Source organism: Hyperoodon ampullatus (genome assembly GCF_949752795.1).
Source record: "Hyperoodon ampullatus genome assembly, chromosome: 9".
Taxonomy (NCBI): Eukaryota; Metazoa; Chordata; class Mammalia; order Artiodactyla; family Ziphiidae; genus Hyperoodon; species Hyperoodon ampullatus.
In genome coordinates this window covers 32,666,166-32,686,018 of record NC_136922.1, presented here as the reverse complement: position 1 = coordinate 32,686,018, position 19,853 = coordinate 32,666,166, and the positions used below count along the sequence as shown (strand labels likewise).

The following is a 19,853-nucleotide window of genomic DNA, read 5'->3' as shown; positions in this document are numbered from 1 at the left end:
TTCAGCAACTTAAAATGGCCTGTGATCTCTAAGATCCAATGTTATTCTAAAATTACTCTTCTATATTATTTAACTTAGACACCTAACTTAATATTACTTTAGATACCTACCTTAATATTATTTAAGGTACCTAACTTAAATAATATAGTCACATCATGCAATATACTTGTGTTTTGTTTTTATCTTATTTTATGGCAAGATGAGACCTTCTGAAAACAAGAACTAAACTTTCCAAAGTGGTTCTCTATTTAGTAGTGGCTAATGACACATCATATTTTGATAATATAAAATATAAATGAATCTGTTAAGTGACTTCCTTTCTCCACCCTTTGTATTAGTACTTCGCTATGTAAAGAGCCAATGTAAGACTGGTCTCACAAGCTGAAGTTTTGTTAGTGCTACAATATATCACCTAGATGATAACAACAAAGACTATTACCTTGGAGCTGCTATTCATCTAGACAAGCAATAAAAGACAGTCCCATTTTAATTTTAATAAGCTACTCTGATATTGCAAAAGTTTAAGATACTTAAAGGAAACTGGTTACTTATGGATTTATTGTTGCCAATATATTAATATTTCAGTATTTAACTTTTCACTGTAAATTTTATAGCAGCAATCCTAAATTTCTTACTGCTAATTTATGAAAATTAGTTTAATATTTTCTACTATCTTTTTACTGAATAGAGAAAATTCCCATTTCAACAAAAGGTCAGAATCTTTTCCTTTTAAAACAGTACTACTATTAGTTGAAGCTTATATTTATTAGACCACCCAGCTTTGAAAGTAAAATTACGACCTTGATTAATTTTCTAGATAAAGTCTCATGTTAATGTTTTTTAAAAAAGAACAAATTTAAACACTTAAAAAAAACCTTTAATTACACTTTCAGCTGATCTGAAGAAATCTGAGTCTAGATTAGATACTCAACTGTACTTATACTGCTAGCTCTGTAGGTTACTTACAAGACGCCTCAAGTTAATCATTTAGCAACTATGAATCACAGTCACTAATCTATAAAATGTAATTACTATCCCTTGGTACTGACAATTAATGCCTTGTTCACTGGTAAGGAATTTATCACAAACAAACATCTAAAGTATGTATCTACACCATAAAAATTAGTCAATTCTTAATCTTCCAAAACAAAAAAAAAATTAAGATAACCAGGTTCACCAAAAATCTGAAAAGTGAATTTTACTTAATAGGCTTTTTTATCCCAGTAATTTTACCATCTTTCCAACAGAGTACAAAGGTTTTGTATTTTTCTTCCACCAGCATTTTTTAACATAAAGCTTAGAATACTAGTAGACTGAATTAGAGTACCGAGGGCTGGCGTCCACACAGAGAGCCACGCATAAATGTGTAGCCCTGAAGAAATCAAGCATAATGGGTTTCAGTAGTGATTAAGGTTATACATAGCGGACATTAAATTGTTTAAAGTGATTGTGGGGATCAGGATTGAGGAAATGAGAAGACATTTGTTTTCTACTTTCTACCTTTCTTATTATAAGTAATCTTTAAAAATAATAACTACGTATTTCTTTTCTAAGTGAAAAATATAATAAAAGGCTAGGTCATTACCACAGAGACCTAGCAGTGCTTTGCATACAACAGGAACTCAATAAAAAAGTTTTGAATAAGTGAATAAAGGCGTATATTCTACCTGGAAGAAAAGAAACTAAGGAATGTATTCCCACTAGTGGTTCAAGAACAGTGAAACAATTACTGTTGACAGCGCCCATGTATGTTTTACTGAGTAACTCTGGAAATTCACACAGCTTCCCTGAGACCCAGTTTGCATGTAATACAAATATTACTACTCAGCACTTACAAAACTGAGAAAATAACCAGTAAGTCTTATATTATCATTATAATAAAATATAAATAACACAGAGATGCATGATTAATAAAATTGTGCTTAAAACCATGAAACTTAATAGAAATATAGAGGGGTCATATAGGAGAAGAAGGAGAGCAAATGGATTATTATACTGTGTGCATTCACAAAAAGCTTTTAATATAAAAATTAGCATAAAGTATAGTTCTGCTCTCTGGATTAACAAAAACAAAAATAGAAAGCTTTGCAAACCCCATGCAATGTACTAAGAAAGATCACTTAACTGATACAGCCCTCCCCAGTAAGTCAATTCCATGCTCCCGTGCAGCTCAGTGGCGGGAGGCATCACCAGCATAGAGTACCTTGGAGAGGTATTTGGAGATGAGCCAGCCATCGGCAACTTTGGGAAATCTCTTTAAAAAAATAAACAACAACAACAACACACAGATATTTAAGAAACCTGACATCAAGTTTACAATAGCAAACTGAACGGCCCCAATAAGATGGCTACACATAATCTTGATGCAGTAAACACCACTTATACCTAATAAATAAAATGAACTCAATTAAGATGAATTGAGCTCATGCTCTACTCAGCACGGAAATCAAGCTGGTCCCTGTAGCCTATTCTGTTGGAGAGGCTAGGTTGTCTTTAAGTCACAGAAATAAATGATAAGCTATTTTTCCCTGTCTACTTTCACCTCCATTATTCTTACCCAAACATAAAGAAGCCTGACTGAATTTGCTAGCTTTGCACCTCAGAATTTATACGATTGGTTAGAAAAATTACGTCACTTATTGAACTATATGGCTTAGAAAGGTTTCAACTTTAAAAATAAATATACTTTTTTTTACTGTTAACTTTTCTAAAAGTTATAAAATTCATTTTGAAGAGCAGTTCTTTCTTTTTTTGGTCTAAGCAGAGTTAAAGTTTGTATAGGGTTTTTTTTTTCAGAATTATGAGAACAGCACTTAAATATCTAGTAAAATGTTCTTCAGTTTAACCAGTGTTGACTAAATGCCTACTTCATGCAAAATACTGTTTTTCCTACAGCTTCCAATTATTGTTTAACAATCACCATCTGGAAAAGTACTATAAATTCTTGCCTATGTTGTTTGGCAATTCCTATACAGGAAAACTCCAAAGCCAAATTTCTGAAGTCATATTCCCAACAGATGATATCTTTTTGTTTCATAAGCAAACACTGAAATCTCCCATAGGACATGGTTCCACACCTTTCCAAATACTTAGACCTTTTATGAAACTAAACAAAAACCAACCAACCAAACACAGTCAGTAGTGTATAAAAAAATGAAAGGAAGGAGATATATATAGTTGTGCTATTGGTCACTTCTATGTCTCTACTATTCACCTCTATCCTCCTATTTGTATCACTGTAAATGAATATTAAATTTGGAAACACATATCCAAAAGGATCTATAACCAAAAGGTACCCTAGTTGAAGCCCATGTTAAAACATAATGCTCTTTCTACAACTACAACAAACAAAATGAAAATCTCTCCGCATTAAATGTAAATCAGAACAGAATGCTTTTCATTGAAAATATTAAGAAAACCAATTCTTAATGTTTAAACCATATTTACTAGCTCTGCCTTGAAAGTTAAGTTATGTATCTTACTTGTAGTCATTTATGTAATCAAAAGTTATCAAAGTAAAAACAATTTCCAGGAAAACCCTACTTAAAGTAATTTTATTTCAAAAAATATATCAAGTAAAATGTATCATGTCCAGATTTATGTCATGGCTTAATCAATCCTTGGTACAAAATGGGAAACAACTACTCAATCTATTATGAAGCTCAATTCATAGTTTAGGGTTTTTTTTAAAGCTGTTAATATGTTAGCCTTTATGCCCTGGTTATGCATGTTATTTTGATCCTGGCTATGGAACACCATGTGAAAATTTTAACAATTAAAACATTTTCACTTATTTGTAGGCATTAATTGCTTTAATCATAATTTAATATCTCACTTTAGGTCAGTTATAAGCAACCAGAAGCATCCAGACCAAATGACAATCCACAAGATTCCAAATTGTCTGTAGTCAAATTTCAACATCACTCTCGTTTTGTAGATGGGAAAGGAGAGGCCCAGAGCGAGCCTGCCTAGACCCAGCACACCCCTGTTCCCTGTAGCCTCATACTGATCTACTCCTTTGGCTACAGACAAGGTCTGACACATGGAGAGAATCAGTCAGCTGGCTTTTCTGGTTGGATATGAGTTCTCACTACAGCCTCAGAAATAGGAAAAATAATGGGGCAGTAAACATGCACTGTGAATGAGGTAAATATTTTTCATATAAAATTTAAAGCCTTAGCTTAGTTGCTCCCCAAAATATATATATAAATGAATGACAAAGCTTACATTATTTCAAAGTGGCTCAAGGAGTGCTGGTTAGTAGAAAACGTTCTCATTTGCAGTTGAAATTAAAACTTTTGTTTTAAAGTATACAATATTAAATATTTATTTAAATATATTTATAACATAAAATACATATAATATCACATATAAAATATAGGTATATTAATATATAAAATACATAAAATTTCTTTACACATTTAAAATATATAATGTTAAGACAGTTGAGACAAGACCAAATAAACTGAAAGTGTTTTGTTCAAGAACAAAATTCATTCAAATGTACCATTATAATTATATAATATATTGTGATATTAGGTGTTAGTTTCTGAAATTTCAGCCAAAAGAAGAATCTACTCAGAAATAGATAGGCAGGGACTTCCCTGGTGGTCCAGTGGGTAAGACTCCATACTCCCAATGCAAGGGGCCTGGGTTCAATCCCTGGCTGGGGAACTAGATCCCACATGCATGCCACAACTAAGAAGTCCGCAGGCCACAACTAAGAAGTCCACATGCCACAACTAAAGATCCTGCATGCAAAGATCCCACATACTGCAACTAAGACCCAGCACTGCCAAAATAAATAAATAAATAAATATTTTAAAAAAAATAAATAGATATGCAATGAAAGAATGCTTAATCATACTGAAGATACCATGTCTTCTGACTCAAAAACTATATACTTTTCAAAAACAAATAAATGAAAATAAATCAACTTTATAATCTTTATATTAAGGTGGAAAATGGCCATCATATAGAAAAGATTACTGACCACGGCTTTAAACACATGAATCAGCCTTGGTGATAAGACTGAATATAATTCTAATCCATAAATATGATATTTATTCTTCCATTTTTTCATGTTAGCCCTTGTTACAACTTCAGCTTTCTAATTATTTTGATTTCTTTGACGACTGAGCTACATTATCATGATTGATAAAATTTGACAACTACGTAGAAGGTGAGCCTTTTGCCTTTGCTGTATTTAGTCTAATTTTCTTTCTCTCTGTGTATATACTCTGCTAATAAGGCTACCGGCAGATGAATTTATGTTTATGTGATCCAAGATGGATTCCTGAAAAGACCCCCAGATGGACTGATTTGTAAACTGACTGCTATTTATAAGGCAAATAACAAAACTGATTATAAGTGATCAGATAGTAAGTCAGAATTTTCACAAGTTTTCTTTTTAAACTGGCAATACCAGATAGCATATACTCGCTTCTGTCACTGATAATAATAATGTGCAAGTTCTTATTGTTTGACATTTTGAATCTTCAACCATGTATTTATATGTAAGAGAAAAATCATTCAGTGAAGCAATATTTACAACTGCAATATGCACTGTAATTAAGCTAACAATGAAACAATATGATCTTCTTTTCTATGTAGCCATTTTCCATTTTTTAATAGCTTCTGAAATTAAAATTTAATATTATATATGACTTATATTAAACTTTTTAAAAGTTTACTTTAAAATGCCATTTACAGGTAGATGCTAGGTACATTAGAAAAAGTATTTGGCTATTTGATTCAACAATTTTTAAAAACTGAGCACCAAAATCATGCAAATATTTTACATTTGAAAAGTCAGTGACTTGAAAGAAAAGGAATGTACGAAGAAAAATATAACAGACTATATGCATCAACAACTCACTGAGATTAGAAAATCAGAAAGGTGTAGGAACTGAAATTATGATGCTCTCCAAAGATGAATTAAAGTCCATTAAATTGTGCAATCTTTTCCATGTTCTATAAAATGAGAAATATTTACTTCCTTTAAATGAGCAATATTTGAGCATTAAAAATGATCAAAACTGTTGCTGAAATTATGTAACAAAAAATTTTCTCAAGAAAACAACTTTCCATTACTGAAAATAAACAAACTATAATTTGATTATTACAAGTACTATAAGTTGCTCTATGCTAATTTGCAAAAATCATAAGGTCAAACTGGAAATGTCCCATTATTCTTCTGGCAGAAACTCAAAGGGCTACAGACACAGATAAACAAACATGAACTACCATCAGAGACCATCAATTCCTGCTAAATCCAAGAATTTGGATTACCTGGTAGAATCATAAATTTTTTTAACTCTCTCATATATTAAAAAAAAACACTAAAAACATCCTAGGCAATTTTATCAATAGTAGCTATTATTTAATTAATCTTTTCATAATACTTTCTTTCTATGTAGTACTCCCTCTCAGAAGCCAAATCTAAACTGGAATTCTTTAAGTTGAAGGGGTTTTGAAAGTGAAGTTCATGTAAAATAAACTTGAAAAATTCTCTAGGGATAACAAAGTTTAAAACCATTAATAAATCTCTCCTTCTATAAATAAGAAAATATTTAAATTTGGAGGTTAAAATGACTCCTTGAAAATTATGGTTTGGTTACAAAATATAAACTGTTTAGTCTGTATCTCCTAATAAGTACAAATATTTGAGATACTTTTCTTGCTCTTCACCCCAAAATGCCTACAACAAATACAGTTATTAAGAGTACTATGAAAATCACATAGCTCCAAAGAGAAGCAAATAACCAAGTCTGTGGGAATAGTCTGTTGTAGAATTTTAGACATTCAAAGCCATATAAAGTATTATGAAACTAAGATAAGAAAAATATTTCAGACGTTTCAAAACAGAAATAAACTCTCAAATGAGAAATAAGAGTAAAATAATAAACTGCCAATAATAATCATGTAAGAAGACTAATATCAAGGGAGAAAAAGGTCACTGATCCAAATGGGTTATGTAAAAACTAGTTCCACATGATGTAAATAATTAGTTCTTTTCTATTCTAGACTAATTAAAAAAACTCACTCCACAAAAGAAGCAAAGTTCATAATCAGAATATTAGGAAAAAGATTAATAAACATGAACTTACATTCAATCTCATTTGTAAATAAAAACAAATTAAAATAACAAAATGTTTTATATATTTCACATTAATAGAAGACAAAAAAAAGATATTTTCCCCTTACCAAATTAAAACTTAAAAATATTGATATGGGGCTTCCCTGATGGCGCAGTGGTTGAGAGTCCGCCTGCCAATGCAGGGGACGTGGGTTCGTGCCCAGGGCCAGGAGGATCCCATATGCCGCGGAGCGGCTGGGCCCGTGAGCCATGGCTGCTGGGCCTGCGCGTCCGGAGCGTGTGCTCCGCAATGGGAGAGGCCACAACAGTGAGAGGCCCACGTACCGCAAAAAAAAAAAAAAAAAAAAAATTAATATAATAATATAATGAGGATATGAGAAAAATAACCACATATATTATTGTTGGTACAACCTTTCTGATAGACAATATAGCAACATATATTAAACATAACATAGCATATATATCATAATGTGCATACCCTTTAATTTCAGTAATTACAATTCTAAGAATTCATTAGCTATTATCATTAATATAAAATAATTTCAAAGAAATTAGAAAACTATGTAAAAAATTTTCAGTGATATATGACAGCATGTTTATGAAAGGGAAATTTGGTAAAAAACTTTGGTAAGTAAAAAGGATATTAATTATGGTTCATTCATACAATGGAATATTATATGTTTGTTTAAAAATGAAATGGAAATATACACAAGGGAATAGAAAACAGATGCTCAAAAACTTGTACATGAATGTTACAACAGTACTAGTTATAAGAGAAAAAATGGAAACAATCTAAATGTCCATTAAATGATTAATGGAAGGACATCCCCGGTGGCTCAGTGGTTAAGAATCCGCCTGCCAATGCAGGGGACACAGGTTTGATCCCTGGTCCAGGAAGATCCCACAAGCCGTGGAGCAACTAAGCCGGTGCTCAGCCGGTGCGCCTAGAGCCCGTGCTCCACAAGAGAAGCCACTGCAATGAGAAGCCCGCGCAACGCAAGGAAGAGTAGCCCCCGCTCGCCGCAACTAGGGAAAGCCTGCACACAGCAACGAAGACCCAATGCAGCCAAAAATAAATAATTAAATAATGTTAATAATAAATTAATTAAAATGATTAATGGATACACAAAATGTGGTGTGTCTATATAACAAAATATTAGCCATAAAAAGGAATGAAGTACTGGTACCTGTAAAACATGGACAAACATTGAAAACATGCTAAATGAAAGAAGCCAAACATAAAAGCCACATATTTTATGATTTCATTTACATGAAATATCTAGAAAAGTAAATCCATAAGGACCAAAAGTGTATTAGTGGTTTCCAGGAAATGGTGGGGAGGAGAGCAGAGGAAGTGACTGCTTAGTGGATATAGATTTTTTTTTTTAAGAAATTTAATTTTATTCTAAGAATTTGAAATAGAGGGATTTAATCAGAACTGGGCTTTCTTTTCTTTTTACTTTTTTTTTTTTTTTTTTTTTTTACACTTTGGCTGCCCTGGGTCTTCGTTGTGGCGCGCTGGGTCTACGTTGTGGCATGCAGGTTCTTCATTGCCGTGTGTGGGCTTCTCTGGTTGTGGCGCGCGGGCTCCAGAGCGCGAGGGCTCAGGAGCTGCGGAGCGCAGGCTTAGTCGCCCAGCAGCATGTGAGATCTTAGTTCCCCGACCAGGGATCGAACCCACGCCCCCTGAATGGTAAGGCGGTTTCTTAACCTCTGGACCACCAGGGAAGTCCCTAGAGTTTCTTTTTTTTTTTTTGCGGTACGCGGGCCTCTCACTGTTGTGGCCTCTCCCGTTGCGGAGCACAGGCTCCGGATGCGCAGGCTCAGCGGCCATGGCTCACGGGCCTAGCTGCTCCGTGGCATGTGGGATCTTCCAGGACCGGGGCATGAACCCGTGTCCCCTGAATCGGCAGGCAGACTCTCAACCACTGTGCCACCAGGGAAGCCCCCTAGAGTTTCTCTTTAATGTAATGAAAATGTTCTGGAACTGACAGTAGTGATAGTTTCACAACACTGTGAATACTAAAATCCAAGGAATTGTACACTTTAAAATGGTTAAAATGGTGAACTTTATGTTATTTGAATTTAATTTCAAGTCTTAAAATACTAATAAAACAAAATTAAATGGAAAAATATAGTATGGCCAATACTAAGGGCAAAATACAGGTCATAACAAAGAAAATACACATATTGTCTATGTATATACATTCATAGGTATATACACAGATCATGACAGATACATAAAATGTTGCCAGCTGCAATTATATCTGGTATTTCTGGAAGTTTTTATTAATACTTCCTATGGCTTTATATTTGAACCTCTTGTTATTTTTACATGGAGTAGGGGTAAGAGGGAAGGCAAAAAATGACTGGCAGTCCAAGAAGACAAAAAGTATATATATATACAGAAAGGGGTTAAATTAAGGAACCGTGCTAGAGGTTTATAATTTTCTTTCTATCCTTCTTTTTTTAAAAACATAGTAGAACATTAACAAGAATGCAAACAAAGTCAAGTAGTCTACATGGCCAGTATGGGATAAAATCTTAAAATGAAGAAAGAGGTCTTTCAAAAGGCATCAGAAAAACAAGAAATGATAAGGGCTATAAGCTTAGAAGTAAATAAAAGTTTAGGAATATGATTTTAACCAAAAAAGCTACATGAGGAATATGGAAATCTGAGTGACACTTAAATTTTTCCAGTTACCTTTTTTTTTTAAACTATACTTGCTTTAGAGACTAAAGTTCTCTGTTTTTAGAATCTACATAGTTGTTTATTTACTACTGAACCTTAAATTTACTATATTATATATAGGTTAATTTTATTTCCTATACAATTTAAGACACTGAACCAAATTTACCATGCTACATATAACCCTGGATGTTTCAAGAATTTTTTGAATATCATGATTTCCTGAGATACAAAATCTGCTGAAGGTTTCCTACATTTCCAAGTATATAATGGAAGTACATTCCAAGTTCAAAGTGGCCTTGTCCACTGTCTAAAAGCCAAACTTTGGTAACCATCAGAGCCACTTTCTTATCTACTGTATCATGTTTTTTTGGCCTGAGTAGGTAGGTTTTATTGGGTGAGTTGTGTTCTTATGTTACAACAGAAACAATTCAAATCTCATTTTGTGTGCAAACCAAGAATCAAAAGTTGGAAAACCTTCAAAAATGAACAAAGAAAATTCAAAAGCCAAATGGATAGGTTTATCTTTACCCATTGTTTCTAAAAGTGTTATTACTACACTTCAAAAGGTGGCCTCATGGGGAGGTAACTGTTTATCATTTAAGTCAGGAAGAGCTTTGAAGTTCAAGCCAGTGTTCCTGAACAATGCTTAGGTATCATAACAGTTCAACTGGATTGGAGAAATTCTAAAATGTCAAGTCACAGGCATTCTACCTTATTTTAAGAGTCTGAATCCAGATACTATCAGAGAAAAAAACAAAAACAAAAAAGCCCAAAAAAACCAACCCAGAGTTTAGTACTCTGGGGCTCAAGAAGTAGGAATTTCTCAGAGTTCTGTTTTCCAGCAAATATTCACTATGTGCCTACCATATCCCAGGCACTGTTATAGAAATGTGGGATACATCAATGAACAAAACAGACAAAGATCTTTACCCTAACGAAGCTTACATTTTAGCAGAGGTAAAGGAATATAATAAACAATAATCATAATGAGTAAATCTCATAATATGTTAGAAGCTAAGACAAAAAAAAGTAGGACAGGGGCTTCCCTGGTGACATAGCGGTTAAGAATCCACCTGCCAATGCAGGGGACATGGGTTCGAGCCCTGGCCTAGGAGGATCCCACATGCTGCAGAGCAGCTGGGCCCATGCGCCACAGCTGCTGAGCCTACGCTCCAGAGCCCGTGCTCTGCAACAAGAGAAGCCACGACAAAGAGAAGCCCGCAGACCGCAATGAAGAGTAGCCCCTGCTCACCGCAACTAGAGAAAGCCCACATGCAGCAACAAAGACCCAACACAGCCAAAAATAAAAACAAATAAATTAATTAATTAAAAAAAAAAAGTAGGACAGGGAAAAGAGGTCAGAAGTGCTTGTGGTGAAAGGAGGAAAGGTGAGTTATAATTTAAAATATGCTGCTAAAGCAATTATACTCCAGTAAAAATATTAAAAAAATAAAATAAAATAAAATATGCTGGAAGGGTTTAGGCTTCAATGAGCAGTTTTGAAACAGATGGGGAGTTAACCATTTGGATATCTAGGAGAAGTGCAATGGTGCTCTATGACAGCAATGTGTCTGGTATAGTCAAGAAAAAGGAAAAGACCCATGAGGCTAGAGCACACCAATTTAAAAACCAAAAAAGGATTCTCTGTACATAAGTATAATGGGGAAACGATGTTTGGAATCAAGACGAAAATCTAAACTGAATGTGAGTCAGTAAGCCCAATGTTAGTAAGTATAATTAGCAGATTAATTCATAGGAAATTTGATATATTCAATAGTATGTCATTATATTTGGTCATTTTTTCTTCAATTAGTAGTGTATTGCTAATTGATAGGCTTTAGTCTTCTATGATACTCAGAAGATTTTTCATTTTAATCAGTTACTTTCCATATAACCTTTACAAAATTCACTACTGTATCCCATCCCCACACCACCTAGCTTAAGTTTACAAGATTGTTTCCTTTTTTTTTCAAGATTGTTTCTGACCACTTTACTGCTAAATTTCATATTTTTCTTAAACTGTCTGGTCTACAATACACTACTATAATCAAAGTCACAGATGACATTTTAAAAAATGAAATTTTTTTAGACATTTGCTATATTTTATAAACATTTTAATGACTGTTAACTCTATGTGTAAATGATTGTTGAGATATTTTATACCATGACTTGTCCATTTCTGAGTTTCTTATCTTGACTAGTTTTTTGGTGGACTGGAATATTTCAAATGTTCTTTCTTCCAGAAAAGTGATATCCTTCTTGATATTTACATATATCTTATGCTTAACATTTTTAAGGGAGATTAGAGTAATTTAATCAACAAAGAATTCAGTATGTGTGGGCAAGATTTATTCTTTTTTTCCACAGGAAGCAGACTTTATGTCACAGCATTTACCAAAGTAGCATCCAGAGATGGTGAATGGACATAAATATAACATCTTCCTAGCATCCAGAGATGGTGAATAGACATAAATATAACATTTTCCTTGAAAATAAGTTTAACAAATTTTTAAAAAGAATGATTAACGAGCTTCTTTTAAATTGAAGGATAGTTGATTTACAATGTTGTGTTAATTTCTGCTGTACAGCAAAGTGATTCAGTTACACATACATACATTCTTTTTTTTAATATTCTTTTCTATTATGGTTTATCATAGGATATTGAATACAGTTCCCTGTGCTATACAGTAGGACCTGTTGTTTATCCATTCTCTATATAATAGCTTACATCTGCTAACCCCAAACTCCCACTCCATCCCCTCCCCAATGCTCTCTCCCTTGGCAACCACAAGTCTGTTCTCTATGTCTGTGAGTCTGTTTCTGATTCATAGATAAGTTCATTTGAGTCATATTTTAAATTCTACACATAAGTGATATCATATGGTATTTGTCTTTCTCTTTCTGACTTACTTAATTTAGTATGATAATCTCTTGCTGCATCCATGTTGCTGCAAATGTCATTATGTCGTTCTTTTTTTAAATTTATTTTTATTTTTTTCAATCTCCCATAAAAAATGAAATTTTTATTTTTATTTGAGGTACTTTTATGCCCCTTTCTTGTGTGGAGCCTTCCCTGACCCATCCAAGTAGAAAGGATTATGCATCCTTTTGCACTACATCATGCTCATTAATACTTCTACTATGACTCAACAACACTATTATACATCATTATTTGTTAATGTATCCTCCCTTTGCCCTCCAAAACTGAGTTTCATGTGAAAGCATGCCTGATTAATCTTCGTATCCCATCCCCTAGCACAGGGCCTACATGGACTGCTAAATAAGAGAATGAATGGGACAAAGAGAATAGGGTGTGTATGCATGGAAAAGATTAGGGGAAAAGGGAAAAAAGAGGAAGGCATTCGTACAATGTCAAATTTAAAGCATCTGCTCCAGAAAAAGTATAGGGAACTCACACTATGACTCATTTCCAAAGCAGAGAAAAAGTGAGTTACATTTAGCCAAGAAACATGTGAAGGGCTGATGGTAAAGGAATTTTCTTTGGGGTTTCCTTCTACTGTGCTTTATGAAAAACTACTCAACTTCCTAAAGTAAGTCGGGATCAATAAGTGGTAATTTTAAGTATTACAACGAAAGAGTGGGATCCTCACCATTTTAAAATGTTTTAATGCAAAGTGATAAAATTTGAGGGAGTTATAAATATATATTTTAACCTACAGTAAATTTACTATTGGTATACAGTTCTTTGGGTTTTTTTAAATGCAAGCAGTCATGTGACCATGTCCGTAAGATACATAACAGTTCCAACCACCCAAAAAATCTCCTTCATGCTGACACTATATAATCAACACCCCCAAACTCTAACCCCTGATAACCACTGAACCTCTTCTCTGACACAATAGTTCAGCTTTTTCTAGAATGTCATATAAATGGAAGCATACAGTATCTAACCTTAAGAGTTTCACTTCTCTCACTTAGCATAATACATTTGAGATCCATGCAGGTTGTTGTGTGTAGAAGGAAGTTTTTTCCTTTTATCACTCAGTTTGTCCATTGTGTGGATATATAACAGTTGGTTTATCTAGTCATCACATAAAGGACATTTGGGCTGTTTCCAGTTTTTAGTGATTATGAATAAAGCTGCTATGAATAGGTCTTTGTGTAAAGATAAGTTTCCATTTCTCCTGAGTAAAGGAGTGAGATTTCTGGGAAACTATTCTGCATTCCCACCAGTAACACATGAGAGTTCCAATTTCTCCACATCCCCATGAGAACTTGGTATAGGTGTGCAGTAGGGCCTGATTGTGGTTTTAATTGCACTTCCCAAGTGCCTAATGATATTGAGCACATTTTCATGTGTTTCCTTGCCATTTGTCTATTTTCACTGGTGAAGTATCTGTTCAAACCTTTTGCCCATTTTTATTTTTATTTTTTTAATATTTATTTATTTGTTTGGCTGTGCTGGGTCTTAGTTGCGGCACACGGGATCTTCATTGCTGCGTGCAGGATCCTCGTTGCGGCATGCTAACTCTTAGTTGCAGCATGTGGGATCTAGTTCCCTGACCAGGGATTGAACCCAGGCCCCCTGCATTGGGAGCTCAGAGTCTTAACCACCAGGGAAGTCCCCTTTTGCCCATTTTTAAATTGGGTTAGTTCTTTTCATAATATTACGTGTTTATAGTTCTTGGGATATCCTGGACACAAGCCCTTTGTCAAATATGTGATTCGCAACTATTTTCTCTCAGCCTGTGGCTTGTCTTACTCTCTTAACAATGTCTTCTGGAAGACAAAAGTTATTAATTTTGATGAGGTCAACACTTTGTTATTTTTTGCTTTTATGGATTATGCTTCTATTGTTTTATCTAAAATCTGTTTGCCTAATTGAATGTAACAAAGATGTTTTATATTCTTAAGGTTTTTAATACTTTTACATTTAGTATATGATACATTTTGAATTAATTCTTGTATGTGGTGTGAGGTATGACTCATAGTTCATTTTTCGCATACAGTAATCCCATTGTTCCAGCACCATTTGTTGAAAAAGATTATCAATTCACCAGTGAATTGCCTTTTTATCTTAGCCAAAACCAATCAAGCATATTTGTGTGCCTCTATTTCTGGACTCTGTTCCATTCCACTGATCTATATGTAAAAGCTTTCACCAATAACACACTTTTTTTTTTTTTTTTTTTTTTTTTGCGGTACACGAGCCTCTCACTGTTGTGGCCTCTCCAGTTGTGGAGCACAGGCTCTGGACGCGCAGGCTCAGTGGCCATGGTTCATGGGCCTAGCCGCTCCGCGGCATGTGGGATCTTCCCAGACAGGGACACGAACCCGTGTCCCCTGCATCGGCAGGTGGACTCTCAACCACTGCGCCACCAGGGAAGCCCAACACACTCTTTTAGTCATTGTATCCTGACAGTCTTGAAATCAGAGAGCTTGAGTGTCCAACTTTGTTCTTCCCTTGTGAAATTGTTTTGCCGTTTTTACTTACTTTGTTTAGCCATTTATAGAATCTGCTTGATATCTACAAAAAAACCTGCTAAGATTATGAAAGTGCATTGAATCTATCGATCAATACAGACATCTTAACAATGTTAAGAACTGACATCTTGGGCTTCCCTGGTGTCGCAGTGGTTGAGAGTCTGCCTGCCGATGCAGGGGACATGGGTTTGTGCCCCAGTCCGGGAAGATCCCACATGCTGCGGAGTGGCTGGGCCCGTGAGCCATGAGCCTGCGCGTCTGGAGCCTGTGCTCTGCAACGGGAGAGGCCACAACAGTGAGAGGCCTGTGTACCGCTAAAAAAAAAAACAAAACTGACATCTTAACAATGTTGAGTTTTAGAGGAATTACCTCGTCTAAAATGTCAATAGTACTAAGGTTGAGAAACCCTGCTGTAGACATCTGTAGATGCCTGCTACTGAATGTTTGTGTCTAATAATGTTAAAGATTATTAACTTTAAACCTTTCTTCTTTTCTAATATAAGCTTTTAATGACTTAAATATCCCTCTAAGCACTGCTTTAACTGCATCCCATAAACTTTGATATGATGCATTTCATTTTTCATTCAGTTCAAAATACTTGCTAATTTTCCTTGAGACTTCCTCTTTGACCCATGAGTTACTTACAATTTATTTTAATTCCCAAATATTTGGTGATTTTTCAGATCTTTCTGTTCTTAATTTCTAGTTTAAGTCTGTTACAGTTGGAGAACATATTTTGAATCATTTTAATTCTTTTAAATCTGTTAAGGTTTGTGTTATGGCTCAGAATAAGATCTTTTTGAATGTCCCATTTGCCCTTGAGAAGAACATACAACCTGCTGTTACTGGGTGGAGTGTTTTATTAATGTCAATTAAGTCAGTTGGTTAATAATGCTGTTCAGATCTCTTATATTATTGATATCCTGTCTACTTGACCTACTGATTATTATGAGAAGAGTGCTGTAGTTGATAAGTACAACTGTGGATTTTTCTGTCTTTAATCTCCAGTCAGTTCTACCAGCTTTTGCTTTTTGAAGCTCTGTTTTATAAAAATATCTTTTTATATCTTTTACTTTTAAACTATCTGTATCACTATATTAAAGGTTTTTTTAAAAAAATTAACATTTTTTTAATCCAAACAATCTCTTTTAATTGGTGTGTCTATATGATTTATATTCAATGTAATTAATAATACAACTGGATTTAGGTCTACCATTTCATTGTTTTCCATTTATCCTTTATTCCCCCTGCCTTCTTTGGATAATTTTAATATTTTCAGCATTCCATTTTAATTTATCTATTGGATTTTTACTGGATCTCTTAGCTGTTCTATAGTCATTGCTTTAGGGATTACAATGTAAAACCTAAACTTTGAGTCTTTTGGGACAACATTAAATGCACCAACATTTGCATTATAGGGGTCCCAAAAGGAGAAGAGAAAGAGAGTGGGCCTGAGAAAATATCTGAAGAGATTACAGCCAAAAACTTGCCTAAAGTGAGAAAGGAAACACTCAGGTCCAGGAAGTGCAGAGAGTCCCATACAGGATAAACCCAAGGAGGAACATGCCAGGACACATATTAATGAAACTGACAAAAATTAAACACAAAGAAAAATATTAAAAGCAACATGGGAAAAGCAACAAATAACATACAAGGGAATCCCTATAAAGTTAACAGCTTATTTTTCAGCAGAAACTCTGCAGGCCAGAAGGGAGTGGCATGATATATTTAAAGTGATGAAAGGGAAAAACCGACAACCAAGAAAACTCTACCCAGCAAGGCTCTCATTCAGATTCGATAGAGAAATCAAAAGATTTATAGACAAGCAAAAGCTAAGAGAATTCAGCACCACCAAACCAGCTTTAGAACAAATGCTAAAGGAACTTCTGTAGGCAGGAAAAAAAAAAAAGAGGCCACAACTAGAAACAAGAAAATCACAAATGTGAAAGCTCACCAGTAAAGGCAGCCATACAGTAAAAGTAGGAAATCATCCACACACAAATATAATATCAAAACCAACAACCATGATAAGAGGAGAGTACAAATGCAGGAAATGGGAAATGCATTTGAAATTAAGAGACCAGCAACTTAAAACAAGCTTGTATACATATAGACTGCTATATCAAAACCTCACGGGAACTGCAAACCAAAAAACTACAATAGATACATACACACAAAAAAAATCCCACCCAAACACAACACTAAAGACCATCATCAGATCACAAGAGAACAAAAAGAGGAACAGAAGAAAAAAGACCTACAAAAACAAATCCAAAACAATTAAGGAAATGGCAATAGCAACATACCTATCAATAATTACCTTAAATGTAAATGGACTAAATGCTTCAACCAAAATACACAGACTGGTTGAATGGATACAAAAACAAGACCTGTATATATGCTGTCTCAAGCCACCCACTTCACATCTAGAGACACATACAGACTGAAAGTGAGGGGATGGAAAAAGGTATTCCATGTTAATGGAAATCACAAGAAAGACAGAGTAGCAATACTCGTATCAGACAAAAGAGACTTTAAAATATTAAAATAAAGGTGTTACAAGAGACAAGGAAGGACACTACATAATGGTGATGGGACCAATCCAAGAAGAAGTTATAACAACTGTAAATATATATGCAATCAACATAGGAGCACCTCAATATATAAGCCAAATGCTAACAGCCATAAAAGGGAAATCAACAGTAACACAACAATAGTGGGGGATTTTACCAGCTAACAGCCATAAAAGGGGAAATCAACAGTAACACAGCAATAGTGGGGGATTTTAACAACCCACTTACACCAATGGACAGATCATCCATACAGAAAATCAATACAGAAACACAGGCCTTAAATGACACATTACATCAATGGACTTAACTGATATTTATAGAACATTCCATCCAAAAGCAGAATACACTTTCTTCTCAAGTGCACATGGAACACTCTCCAGGATAGATCACATCTTGGGTCACAAATCAAGGCTTGGTAAATTTAAGAAAGTTGAAATCATATCAAGCATCTTTTCCGACCACAATGCTGTGAAATTAGAAATGAATTACAAGAAAAAAACTGTAAAAAGCACAAACACATGGAGGCTAAACAGTATGTTACTAAACAACAATGGATCACTGAAGAAATCAAAGAGGAAATTTAAAAATACCTAGAGAGGGCTCCTCTGGTGGTGTGCTGGTTAAGAATCCACCTACCAATGCAGAGGACATGGGTTTGAGCCCTGGTCCAGGAAGATACCACATGCTGCGGAGCAACTAAGCCCGTGCGCCACAACTACTGAGCCTGTGCTCTAGAGCCCACAAGCCACAATTACTGAGCTCACATGCCACAACTACTGAAGCCCATGTGCCTAGAGCCCATGCTCTGCAACAAGAGAAGCCACTGCAATGAGAAGCCCGTGCACTGCAACAAAGAGCAGCCCCCGCTTGCCACAATTAGAGAAAGCCCGCATGCAACAACAAAGACACAACACAGACAAAAATAAAATAAATAAAATTTTTAAAATACCTAGAGACAAATGACAATGAACACACGACGATCCAAAACTTATGGGAACTGGCAAAAGCAGTTCTAAGAGGGAAGTTTATAGCAATAAAGTCTTACCTCAGGAAACAAGAAAAATCTCAAATAAACAACCTAAACTTACACCTAAAGCAACTAGAGAAAGAAGAACAAACAAAACCCAAAGTTAGTAGAAGAAATAAAAAAGAACAGAGCAGAAATAAATGAAATAGAGACACAGAAAACAATAGAAAAGATCAATGAAACTAAAAGCTCATTCTTCGAAAAGATAAACAAAATTGATAAACCTTTAGCCAGACTCATCAAGGAAAACAAAGGAGGGGGCTCAAATCAACAAAATTAGAAACGAAAAAGGAGAAGTTACAACTGACACTGCAGAAATACAAAGGATCATTAGAGACTACTACAAGCAACTATATATCAATAAAACAGACAGCCTAGAAGACATGGACAATCTTAGAAACATACAACCTTCCAAGACTGAGCCAGGAAGAAATAGAAAATATGAACACATCAATCACAAGTAATGAAATTGAAACTGTGATTAAAAATCTTCCAACAAACAAAAGTCCAGGACCAGATGGCTTCACAGGTGAATTCTATCAAACATTTAGAGAAGAGCTAACACCCATCCTTCTCAAACTCTTCCAAAAAATTGCAGAGGGAGGAACACTCCCAAACTCATTTTATGAGGCCACCATCACCCTGATACCAAAATCAGACAAAGATACCACAAAAAAAGAAAATTACAGGCCAATATCACTGATGAACATAGATGCAAAAATCCTCAACAAAATACTAGCAAACCAAATCCAACAATACAGTAAAAGAATCATACACCATAGTCAAGTGGGATTTATCCCAGGGATGGAAGGATTTTTCAATATACACAAATCAAACAATGTGATACACCACATTAACAAACTGAAGAATAAAAACCATATGATCATCTCAATAGATGCAGAAAAAGCTTTTGACAAAATTCAACATCCATTTATGATAAAAGCTCTCCAGAAAGTGGGCACAGAGGGAACCTACCTCAACATAATAAAGGCCATATACGACAAACTCACAGCTAAC

The 19,853-nt window shown here is 34.7% G+C and overlaps 1 protein-coding gene across 5 annotated transcripts in view; it reads right to left on the bottom strand.

Annotated features, from left to right (window-relative positions):
- RUNDC3B (RUN domain containing 3B) overlaps positions 1-19,853 on the bottom strand; it is a gene marked incomplete at both ends in the record, with an annotated part of 146,433 nt that overhangs the window by 83,383 nt on the left and 43,197 nt on the right. For 2 of the 5 annotated variants that reach the window (XM_079711515.1, XM_079711513.1), the window contains one exon: positions 2,204-2,254. The exons of the other annotated variants lie outside the window; for them this stretch is intronic. In XM_079711515.1, the coding sequence (XP_079567641.1) occupies positions 2,204-2,254 (51 nt within the window). The remainder of the gene's footprint in view (positions 1-2,203; positions 2,255-19,853) is intronic. 5 annotated transcript variants of the gene reach the window in all.